Raw genomic sequence first — 11764 nt, 5'->3', positions numbered from 1 at the left:
TTAGGAAAAATCTCTCCAGCAGCACTGATGCAAGTCCACCTAAACACACATTTCTCTTATTTCCCTCGCTCTGTGTCTCTGCGGAGATGCATTACTCAGCTACACTCGTGCACGCTCTAACTGCAAAGACAAACACATAGTGGGGGAACCTCTGACTGTGTTCGTCACCTTCAGACCTGCAACAAAAACTTGTGATGATTCTCTGACGTGAGCAGATTTTCTTTGAAATTAAAAACACAGGAGCTTCCTGTTAGTCAAGGGCAGAAGTTGTCAGTCTTAACGGTGTGAATGCATGTGACATATGGGGCACAATGTCACGATGTAACTTTTTTCTTGGTCTCTCTCAGGGTGCTTTTTGCACATTGCTTGTGCGGTGAGAAAATGTACATCCTGCTACACAAAGCTGATGATGTATAAACTGATAGACATGCAATCTGGTCTGTCATTGGTTGCTTCTGTTTTTTCTCCTCCAAAGAAGCTGTTTCCAGCCTTATTTGTTACTTCTCTGTAACATATCAAAGACTCACCAAGAGGTTCACTGCCCAGTAAACCCAAAGACTGTAACTGTTGTAATATAAGACTTTTTGTCAACTCGCATTCAATTTAAAATTTACAAGCAGCTGACCAAACGTTGTCCCTATAGTCCAACCTTTATTTTATGTAACAATAAATTATCCAAACTTTTTTATTAAGAGGCAGCAAAGTTCAAATGATAAACCTCTATGTTTTATATCAATTTGTTTACTGTTAAAAGCAGTCAGGATGTGAGACGAACTTTTTGACGGCCACATATAAATGCAGTTTTTCTGTCGTGTCTTTTCCTGCAGGGTTTTGGGTTTTCTTTAAAGAATTACTAACATTATACTGTAGTTCTGCTGCATTAAACCAACAAAGAAACAAACAAAAAAACCTACAAGGAAAAAAGTAGATAATACCAAGGGAACAAACTTTAATACATATATTTTTAAAGTTTTTTTTTAAGGTTAAATTTTATTTTGGAGGAGCAGTAATGTGAAGTTCTACATTGGTGGAATGTATGAATCGCTACAAACATTAACCTGATTTTTACTACATTCTGTTAATTAATACACTCATTGTTTTGGATATGTTAATTATTTCCCCCCACTTAAATAAAAAAAACAAAACAAAAAACTCCCTAATTGAACTGTACTTTGCCAGAAACATCCCTGCAGTCCTTATAGATGTGGGTTTCACATTAAGCTGTTTGTAACTGTTTTGAACATAAATGTCTTTTAGTCATAAAAATTGAATATGGACATCAAAATCTTTTCGCCTTTATGTATAAAGTGGTACCATATGATTTTTCACCTTTTCGCTGCTGCTATTTGTTCAACGATCCAAACTGAATTCACTGCATGGAATTATATGTATTGTTCAATAATTATATTTAAAAGTAATATTTTAGTTGATTAAAGACAAGATTTTGCCCTATTGTTTACATTTTTAGTAACGTTAACAACTGTCTTTCTAATAATTAGTTATGAAATTGAAGTCAGAATAAAAATTCTTTCTTGAACCTTCTTTAATGTTACTTATCAAGCAATGGTTTAAACAGAGTGTGTTAAAATCAGGCCTGAGAGGAGTTCACATATTTAAATGTCTAAGTACAGTTCTAAGAGACGAATGATGGACAAACTGTGTCTGCGGGTATTTCAAGTTTAAAAACACAGTTCAGAGTTTTCAGTGCAAACTTATAGTCAGACAGGCAGCAAAGTCTGCAGACAGGCTGAGGCTCAGTGATGAACTGTACCTTAGTATATTTGCTCAAGTACTTGTACTGAAATACAATTTTGAAGTTCTTCCATTTGTGCTACTTTTATACTTCAACTCCACTTCACAAGGAGGCAAATAAAGTTCTTTTTACTTCATTTATCTGACAGATTAGTTGCTTTGCAAATTAATAGAATTAATACAAATTAACTAATCAACTATGATCATAAGCAGTAACGTGCTAAAAATAAGCTACAACATAAGCTGCAACATTAAAGTGATGAACACAGCAAAGCATCAATGTTTATAATCCAATAGTATTCTGATGTAGGCCTTTCTGCATGATGAGTAATTTTACTTTTGGAACTTCAAGTTTATTTTGATGCTAAAACTTTTGTACTTTCACTGAGTTAACACTTTGAATGCACGACTTTTACTTGTGACTGGGTATTTTTACACTGCAGCACTGCTACTTTTACTTAAATAAAATATCTGAGTACACGTTGATGAATAAAAAGATGAACACGCAGGAAAGTGAACTGTTGCTGTAAATTATTTTATGTGTTTAAAAGGAATTTTCGGGATTATTTCACACCGCTGTTCTATTTTTCGTTACTAAACAAATAAAGTTACTGGGGTCATTTTCCTGCTCCACCTCGGTCCACTTTACTGCAAGTAAAAAAAAAAAGTTGTCAACATTAATTTGTTAAAAAAAAAAGCATTCATTTTAAAAAGAAAACCTATGATGACAGAATTTTGTACTTTCTAAAATTACGCAAACTTTCTTTAATTTATTACGCGGGACCAAATGGAAAGAAAAAATATATAAAGAAACACAATCAATAATCAAAAGTGGAAGCTGATTTGTCAGAACATCTTTTTCCTCGAATATAACCCAGTTGGAGTCAACACACTCTGGTCAAACTGCAAATATTACACTTTTTATTGCAAAATTCATCATGATATACCAACTGTATTCACAGCTCAACAGTCTGTCATATGAAAGGTCACGTGAAAACAAACTGAGTGTTTAATTAATTAAAAACAATAATAATAATAATAATAAGGCCATATAAATACGGATGAAGTGTTGCATCACAAAAACGTATTGAAAAGTTCATCGCAGGAGTTGGAAGAAAAGGACAAAACTATTATTGCGGGTTGATAAAGTTGATGCAGCATTAACGTACATTCATTCAGATGACATTACTGCGCGGAATAAAACTTGAATGCATGCACATTTTCTGACGATAAATTTTGAATTCAATCTGCCCTAAGCATTGAAAAAATGTAATAATAATAATAATAATAATAAATTTGGAGAAGGACAAAAAGTGGCACATGCATGTCTTGGATTATCTGATATGTTGACATCAAAGTTGGGAACATTTTTATTATTTAAAAAAAAAAAAAAAAAAAAGTGACAGGTCTAAAGCCAAACCAGGAGAGACTGCATGTCCGTCTGTCCACACTGATCCCACACAGAGAAACTCAGTCTGCATCAAACAGGCCAAAGTATTTGCCAGTGTTGGAGAAGTAGATATAAGGCGCAGCGGTCGCAGTCGGGTACACGACAGGGAAAGGCATGGGTAACAAACATCCGCCCAGCAGGCTGCTGTCTTTGTAAAAAGTCGGTAATTGCACATTTTTCCCCGCCTCGGAGAGGTGCTCCGCGGCCAGCGGGCCCTCCATGTCCGTGGATAGCTGTCTCTTCAGCTTGTTGCGGCGGTTCTGGAACCAGATCTTGACCTGGGTCTCGGTGAGCTGCAGGGAGCTGGCGAGGCACGCTCTCTCCGAGCTGCTTAGATAGCGCTTCATGTCAAAAGTGGCCTCCAGCTGGAATATCTGTCTCTTGGAGAAGATGGTGCGCGTTTTCTTCTTCACCATGGCTTTAGAGTCCGCGGTGGTCTGCTGCTGCTGCTGCTGCTGCTGCTGCTGCTGCCGCTGCTGCTCGGATGGGTCCTCGGCGGTGTGCGCACCAGGCGCCCCGGGACAGGAGCCAGCGGTCAGCGGCGGTGTGTCGTCCCCGCGGTCCGCACGGTGGACTCTGGGCTTCGTTTGCGCTGTGGATGAAGCGACAAAACGTGCTTTGATGGAGCGGTAACAGCAAACTTACATTAGGTTTTTGTCTGCGTGCAAACACACACGAGGAAGCTGCACAATCATAATTATGTAAAAATAAACAACGACATTTGGCCCGCGATGTTCAGCCCAAACAAATCTGAAATGTTAAATACCATCTGTACCTTTACGCACCAGTTTCCTCTTAACAGCTTTATCACCATCACTTTCTTAGTCTCTTTACTGGTTTATCTGTATGTGTATTAAATTCCCAGTTACCTGTCTGGTCTGACCCGCTGCCATGCCTCCTTCGGACGTCCCACACCTCCTCACACCGCGCTTGTAAACCATCCTTACATCCACTGTCCCCCTTCTGTCCCTTTGACGCGTCCAAGTCCCCGCCGTCCCGCTGCTTCAGGTTGAGGATGTTGTCGATGGTGAACGTCAAAGAAGCGCTCCGACCCGGGGCGTCCTCTTTGCTCATGTTCCCCGGCATCTCATCCGCTCCTCCGACAGTCCCGAAACACCGACGACGACGCTCCGAGCACCATTGCGCCTCGGCTTCGACTAGCGCGCGCGTGAGGAGCGAGGTGCGACGTTCTTCAGCGACCCGGAAGACTGCGGTTTAGCAGCTTTTGATTGGTGAGGTTGTGGGGCAGATGATGAGGGCGGGATGCAGATTCGCGTCTGGCTGCCATATTGAAGCTTCAAATAGTTTTTTTTAATGCCATGAAACTCGTGCCTGCTGGCTTCAGGCACCAACTCAGGATCTGTGCAGAGTTTTTGACAGAGTGGGGTTTCTTGATATCCAAACTGGATCAATTTGCCACATCACATAACAGCTTGAAAGCTCCCTGGGCTCATGATCATCCTGTGAACTTTATCAACTCTTCAATCATAACTAAACTACCGTAATTTAGCCTACTGGATGAATGTCAAGGGCAAGAAAACAGTAAGAAGCAATTTGTGCAGCCATTTTATTCACATGTGAACATATCAGTGTACAAAAGTCTGTATTAAAATCCTCTTAAATAAAAAAAATGTGTCAAAGAATATTGCTACTAATGTACCCATGCTCACAGCTATCAGAAGTCACAACCACCAAACAGCTTTTTCATAAATGATCAAGTCTCTACATGTCTGAGGACACAGTGCATAATATTCCCAAGGTATAGGTATGGGCTCAGATAAGGGTCAAAATAGATTTAGAGCTTGTGGAGTCATGTTGGGAGAGAATTTCAAGTTGGTGGGTGCATAGAAAAGATTAGCAACGAACATCGGAGTACAGATTAACCACAGAAAGTACAAGTAAATTTATGAAAGTGGATAGAAAATGGAAATTTTGGCCCTGATTTTGTCATTTTCTGTAAAAAATAAGAGCCAAAATGAATTCTTGTAACCTAAATGTGGGTTTGTAACTTCAGTGTCAATGGAAACCTTGAGCTTCCTACTTTTGAATCCGATGTTCACAAACAATCTTTCTTGTTTTCATAGGTTTACACAGGCAGATATATGCCATATATATAGCTCAAAATCTGATTGACCCTTACTTGACCCCACGTACATAGAAAGACGAACAGTTTCTGTGAAAAATAATCACAAAATAGAGATATACTTGAAACCTGTGTGACCTGGTGTGAGATGTCCTCCATGTAGGCCTGAGGACACGATTGTTGGCAGCCTAAATAGCCAAAATCATCCATCCTAGCCACTACATGTAGCACTGAATCTCAGAATCACTTTGTTTAAAATCAACTGGAAAACATCACTGCTAATGGGGAGGAATAGTCTTGTTTTCAAGCAACCATTAAAGGATCATAATGTTGCTTCTAGGAAACTTAAACACAGGGTAATTTCACTTTATTATCTGATTTTACAGGATCAAAACTGAACTAAATGATATTTTTGCAGCATCTTTATTTGATTAATTGGTGTCAGAGTCACAAGTTTGCATAGTGTCTTTACATCGCTTCCGCTCTTAAAGTCACACCAGTCCAGTCATCTGAGGCGTCATGAACGGCACCTGATGGGTAAAGTGGGAAGTCAGTGGGTAGCTGATAGAATTAGAGAAGCCGACCATTGGCGCACCGCTGTTCTCGCGATACAACACCGGAACTCTGACGACCCTCTGCACGGCGCCGTAGGGGACAGCAGGGCTTCCGGCCTCCATGTCTGCAGCGATCTGCCTCTTCCACTTGTTCCTGCGGTTCTGAAACCAGATCTTCACCTGGGTCTCGGTGAGCTGCAGCGAGGCCGCCAGCCCGGCTCGCTCCGAGCTGCTCAGGTAGCGCTTCAGGTCGAAGGTGGACTCGAGCTGGAACACCTGACTCCGGCTGAACACAGTGCGGGTCTTCTTCTTTCGTCCCACTTTTATGTCACCTGAGAAGAGGGAATAGAGAGACTTTGCTAAGTGGAACTGAATTCAACTCTAAACCCCCTCACTCTGAACAAAAACCCAACATCTGGCTTTTGTATTTAATGGAAAAGGTCAAGACATTCTGACTCTGACCTCGTCACACATCGACGTTTGGTCATGGACTTTCAACGTCCAGATACGACAGTGAAAGGTAGCCTGGGTGTGTTGGTTTTGGATGTTCTGGGACGCCGTGTCAAGTTCTGCCTGTTACATGTTTTGTCTTCTTTCAAAATACACCTCTGCTCTCAGGAAATGTACTATTCACATACTCTCTCTTAAATGAATAGCACTACATCGGTAAAACATCGCAAATTGACGTTTTTTTGCCTTCAGTACCAAACGCATGTGGTTGGGTTTAGGAAAAAAGAACAGAGTCTGCTTTATAGTCTTATGGGGGCATCGACACTGCTCTCCTGGGTGAAGGTTGGTGTCTGTTCAACCCATTCACCACCACTTCCTCTTGCCCCACTCGGACTTTCGTCGCCGTAACTTTCGTCCGTGTCCCCCTACGTTTCCCCGTGACGCCACCAAGCACCATTGAACTATAATGGCGACGGGCCACGCATCATTCTGACATAATAGGACGGCTTTTTCGTCAGTGTCTGATGCCGCAAGTCACTGCCCAAGCGCCGAATTTCGACGACTTTAGAGGGAGACCAGGTATAAAAGGTTACAGTTGGGATTCATCCCCGGGCTAAATCACTCGGGAGGTAGTTTTTGGCTCCAGCTCTGATCAGCAGTGATGGGAATATGAAACCCAGGTGGAAGCACTAATTTTTGCCCTGCCACAAAATAGACATCTGTCTCCATCTGAGCAGAACTCGAATATTGTTCAAAATTAGTCGCACTGAATTGGAACATTTTCACTGGCATCCATGCACCTTCTTCTGTTAACTAACCTGCTTTCTGGCCTGTCAGTGACATTGAGCATAACTCACCATGAAAAAAAAAGAAGAAAAGACATAGAGGCACACTAGTCTATTGGCAATGGCTCCCATGGCTGATGGGGAACTCGTCAGGAAATTAACATTAAAAGACAGAGGATTTTACTTATCAGTTTTCTTCCCATTTAAAATAAAGAGGTGCCTTGTCAAGTGTGTCTCTCATTGGACCCAGGAACTCTTGGCTACGCCCCTGCAACTTAACATAAACTAATGTGGACCTTTGTTGCTGATAGCCTCTGCTAGGAAAAAGTCAAACTACATCAACCTAACAAGTCCTGGAAACATCAACACCCAAATCTCACGTTTTGGATGAGACGATCAACTACTACGTCCGAGGAAGCGTGTCAGAAGGAGAGCGCATGCGTGGTGACGAATCCGCTCTTGCAGACCGCACAAGGTGGACTATGTTTTTTTAATTGTAGGATGCACTCTGTGTACTTTAGCCTCACCTGTATCACAGCTGCCTTCTCGAGAGAAGCAGGAGGAGCGCGCGTCCTCCTCCTCCCTGTCATCCGTCAGACTCTCGTCCCCTTTCTCCTCCGGCTCATCGGTCTCCTCCCGCCCCGTTAAAGCTGGGGAATCCCGGTCGCTCGTTGGCACAGAGTGTCCACTGTTGTACGGCGGACCTACGAGCAACGTGGGAAAATAATAAATCTTAGTCACTGTTCCGGCTTCATTTCACTCGTGTCCAACAGTGGGACATTATCTGACATCTTAAAATGTGCCAGTCATGCTGCCTGTCCTCTTCCAGGGTTATAAATAAGCATCAGATCCCCACTGTTGGTCTATTTGGAGCATCAGAGTGAGAGTTGTTGTGTGGGTGCCAAACGCTGTTGGCTCGGGCTGAGCTGATAATTGGGGAGTTGGGGTGTTTTACGCACGGTGGTAGAGACAGTAAAACGTGCAACAGCCCATGACATGTCCCCTTGTGGCCTAAGAGCCAGAGTAAGGTGTTTGTGGAAATGATAAAAGCTTGGCACTGGTGTAGTCTAATTCTGGTCCAGGAGTTATTTTTAGACTTTACGCACGGATAGGGGACGTTTTATTTAATGTGTTACTTGCTTGTATTGGATATAATTGTTGTCACAATCCTGACAGGTTGTTTTGATCATGATACAACCATGTGACGCAGGTTATCCCAAATTATCAGATAGAGTTGGAGCAATCATTTCTGCTTTTCAGGACATTTTTATACCAGATGAGGACAAACAAATATGCACACTTACTTCTTGAGGTCCCGTGCGCTGTGTTTGGCGACGTCCCGCTCCAGTTCAGCACTTCACTCTCATCCACACGTTTTGTCTCCAGCCCGGGACAGACCACCGGGCTGTGGACGGTAACTTTGAAGCTCCGTGTGTCCACCCGCTCCTCAGAGGAAGCCCCTCTGTGTGTAGTCCCCAGCAGATTCTCTATGTAAAAAGACGAACCTCTCGCCGGAGGACCCAGCTTCGATCTCGGCGCTGTGTCGTCAAGCATGTCTACGTTTTTTCTGTCCTTCCTCCGGCAGCTTCTCACTCTTAATATAAAAATCAAAATCCTAGATTTGGATTTTATAAATTCATCCCCGGGACTGTGTCTCGTTCCCGGTCAGGACTGTCTCCCGCTCCGCGTAAACCATCCCACCGCAATCCATGAGAGCAACGAGAGCCCAGTCCTCCGCTGTGCTGTGAGAGATCCAGACAGAAATCCCGTCTAGCAGAGAGACGAGGAATTACTCCAGGAAAAAAAAAAAACACGAGACAGTCTCGTTCTTCGGAGCCTCTCGTGCAGGCAGTGTTATAGTCTGCCTTGAGGGAGCGCAGAGATGCTGTATTTAGGTCAATTAGGGAGCAAAGCAAAGCAGAGATACAGTGTTGTCCTCAGGGCTGGAGATGGAGAAAGCTTCATGAAGAATGGCACAGTACCGCCTATTGGTTACATCTGTCCATGCACACTGTACACTGACTGTGCACACTGGAAGTCTCTTATACTCCCAATAATTAATACTATTTTTAACGCAATCGAAAGCGCACAAATAAGTAAACAAGTAAAAAAGTCACTCGCGTAATTAATCATTAATATAAACCTAATTATTATCATAATAAAAGTGTTTTTTTTTAGGGTCACGTGAGCTAGTTCAACTATACATTATGGAGAAGACAATTTTTTTTGGTCGATTTAAACGAACAAAAACGAGGTGAGAATGAAAAAGAAAATAGGCTGCACCAACTTTTTATTTTGTGCGCTCACTTCACACACACACACACACACACACACACACACACACACACACACACACACACACACACACAGATAGTGTAAAAGAGCTGGAGACTATCAGAAAATATTTTTTAGAAATAAGTATTAAAGCAAGAAAGTGAAACAACAATCTGGTCTGTACTACAAATTATTTAATGTTTTATTATATATATATTTTTATTTATTTAATTATTATTATTTTTTAATATTATTATTATTATTATAACATAAGAAATTGCAGAAAACGCATCAACTTATTTATGATGTTTGGACTTGAAAGAGTAAAAAAAGAGCAGACGTGCATGATAAATCCTCACAGGGCCGCCCGTCGCATTTTAACCCTTTACAGCATTTATTTATTTGTAGTTTTAGTGACCTAAAGGGTTATATATCTGCTGCAGGTGAGTGAGCATGTGTTCTAATATCTGCAACTGGCTGCCTCCATTTCAAACAAATGAATTATGTTTAAAAAAAACCCTGAACATATGTTTTTAAATGAATCAAAACATACTAATAAATAACACCAAGGCTATTATTATTTTATTAAAATCAAAAATCCCAAAGCATGCCAATATTATCTACATGACACAAGATGTCTCCTACTTCACCAAAAAGTTAATCATCAGACCATGATTGTGTTAGTCGTGATGTCCCCATGTTGTGCTCACAGACATGTCTAATTGTCAGTTTTAAGTTAAGCACGAAGAAACGTTCACCCTTTAGCAGATGAATGTGAAAAATGACTCAAACTGTGCACAGTGAGGGAGCAAACATCCAAGTGACAACAGGCCAAAACACACTTTAATTTTGTGTATTGCTTGCACAGACATTATTCAGCAAAAAAAAAAAACATACTATAGTTTACAAAAAATAAAATCATGTTTATGCCTGGGTTGTTTGTTTCCAAATGTACACATCTGCAGGCCTCTATACTGTAAACATCATCCTGCTGTTGGAGCTAGTGTTATTCTCTGCAGCAGGTTTAAAGGACCAATCAGTGAAGTGTAGCTCCACCACAGGCCTCAAAATACTGACAGACTGAAGCATTTCACCATTGTTAAGAAATCTTTGTAAAGCCTAATATGAACACTCAAAACTATCCATGAAAAATAAGTTCTTCTTGGGATGAGCCTCTGCCACCCTAAATGTCCGTAGATGGACTGACAGTGCTCCAGCTCAACATGAGCTAATGAATGCTGAAGGTGGAGAATGTTTCGCCAGCTGCGGAGCTGTGAACGGTGGAGTAAAACACCACTGCGTTTGGAGTTGTAATAGGATTTAAACACTATGAAAAGCTTACTTTCATCTGTAAGTAGCCTTGACCAAAAACTACTGCTCGGAACATTCCAGGCTGCAGGTTTCCAGGCTACACGCTCATCAACTTTTTATTAAATCAAACTCTTCTTCTCTTACTTTTTCTGCAAAATAAACATCTCACAAGCTGCAGGAAATATTCGTCAAAGAAGCATAAAAGAGGAACAGAGTGTTAATCTGTCAGAGTATGAAATCCCTGCACAGCTGACCGGCCAGCAGCGAGGAGAGGCAGAGAACAACAAGCCGTTTGTTTTCTCAGAGGAATTACTCACAATTGTTCTCCATTGTGCCACTAAATTGACTTTGTTTAAGCCTCTTTTGCAAGTAATAGCCTGTCAACCTAATACTCTGGATTCTGGTCAGGGTGTAACACCTCCACAGACGCTTTTACATGAATTCACAAATTACAGGAGCACTTGACATACAAGTTTAACTCATTATTCACCATACTTTATGTATATATTTATCATTTTTGTTGAATTCATAATGTCAGAACTTACGTAAACTGTTGATTTTATCATAATCTGGTGTTTGTGTGCACTGCTCACTGGTTTGAGACTGTTTATGGGCAAAAATGAAACAAGAATTAGGTTAAATATGAAAATAATCCAGCCGTAAATAATGAAACAAAAATATTTATTTATACACTTAAAGGAATTGGGTTAAACACAGAAGAAAACTTAAAGGATAGTATTTAAATAGATAAATAATAATAAAATAAATCAATAAAAATACATCTATATGACATAACTTAAAGGTACTTGATATATTTACTTTCCTTTTTCAAGTCAATTGGTTTCTTAGATTTAAAAAAAAAAAGTAAAATCATCTTTACAGGGTAATAATAGCAAAGTGTAAGACACTGGTTTATGACCTCATACAACCCCCCAAAACGTGGTATTTCTCCATGATATTAGACGTTCACAATTAAATGAGTTACACTTAATCTTAAGTATAATTAATTTAGTATTTAACACTCAAAAAGCAGCTAATTTGCGTCATCAAGACTGTGGTTTCATCAGGTTTAATTGTTATCCAAACAACCTCCAACAGATTCTGG

General features: G+C 40.8%; 2 protein-coding genes across 2 annotated transcripts; both read right to left on the bottom strand.

Moving 5' to 3' along the window:
- Nucleotides 1-2577: 2577 nt before the first annotated feature.
- Nucleotides 2578-4866, bottom strand: LOC126404692 (homeobox protein HMX2-like). Its single transcript, XM_050068071.1, has 3 exons — nucleotides 4863-4866; nucleotides 4072-4410; nucleotides 2578-3794 (listed from the first exon to the last, which is right to left on the bottom strand). The coding sequence occupies exons 1-3, from the start codon at nucleotides 4864-4866 to the stop codon at nucleotides 3223-3225; spliced, it is 915 nt and encodes a 304-aa protein (XP_049924028.1). The 3' UTR covers nucleotides 2578-3222.
- LOC126404234 (homeobox protein HMX1-like) lies at nucleotides 4756-9028 on the bottom strand. Its single transcript, XM_050067319.1, has 3 exons — nucleotides 8379-9028; nucleotides 7602-7778; nucleotides 4756-6171 (listed from the first exon to the last, which is right to left on the bottom strand). Exons 1-3 carry the CDS (start codon nucleotides 8626-8628, stop codon nucleotides 5777-5779), a joined length of 822 nt encoding a protein of 273 aa, XP_049923276.1. The 5' UTR covers nucleotides 8629-9028; the 3' UTR covers nucleotides 4756-5776.
- Nucleotides 9029-11764: the final 2736 nt, after the last annotated feature.

Source organism: Epinephelus moara, chromosome 17 (genome assembly GCF_006386435.1).
Source record: "Epinephelus moara isolate mb chromosome 17, YSFRI_EMoa_1.0, whole genome shotgun sequence".
Lineage (NCBI taxonomy): Eukaryota > Metazoa > Chordata > Actinopteri > Perciformes > Serranidae > Epinephelus > Epinephelus moara.
Note: the sequence above shows the minus strand (reverse complement) of the source record. Positions and strands in the feature narration are given on the sequence as shown.

Bases quoted from the DNA above. Each gene is read 5' to 3' on its own strand.
- LOC126404692 (XM_050068071.1), bottom strand. The intron at 3,795-4,071 runs GTAACTGGGAAT...CTTCATCCACAG, and splicing joins CAGCGGGTCAGACCAGACAG to CGCAAACGAAGCCCAGAGTC.
- LOC126404234 (XM_050067319.1), bottom strand. From the start codon at position 8,628: ATGCTTGACGACACAGCGCCGAGATCGAAGCTGGGTCCTCCGGCGAGA. The intron at 7,779-8,378 runs GTAAGTGTGCAT...CGTTGCTCGTAG, and splicing joins AGCGCACGGGACCTCAAGAA to GTCCGCCGTACAACAGTGGA. The intron at 6,172-7,601 runs GTGAGGCTAAAG...CCCTCTTCTCAG, and splicing joins AGAAGGCAGCTGTGATACAG to GTGACATAAAAGTGGGACGA.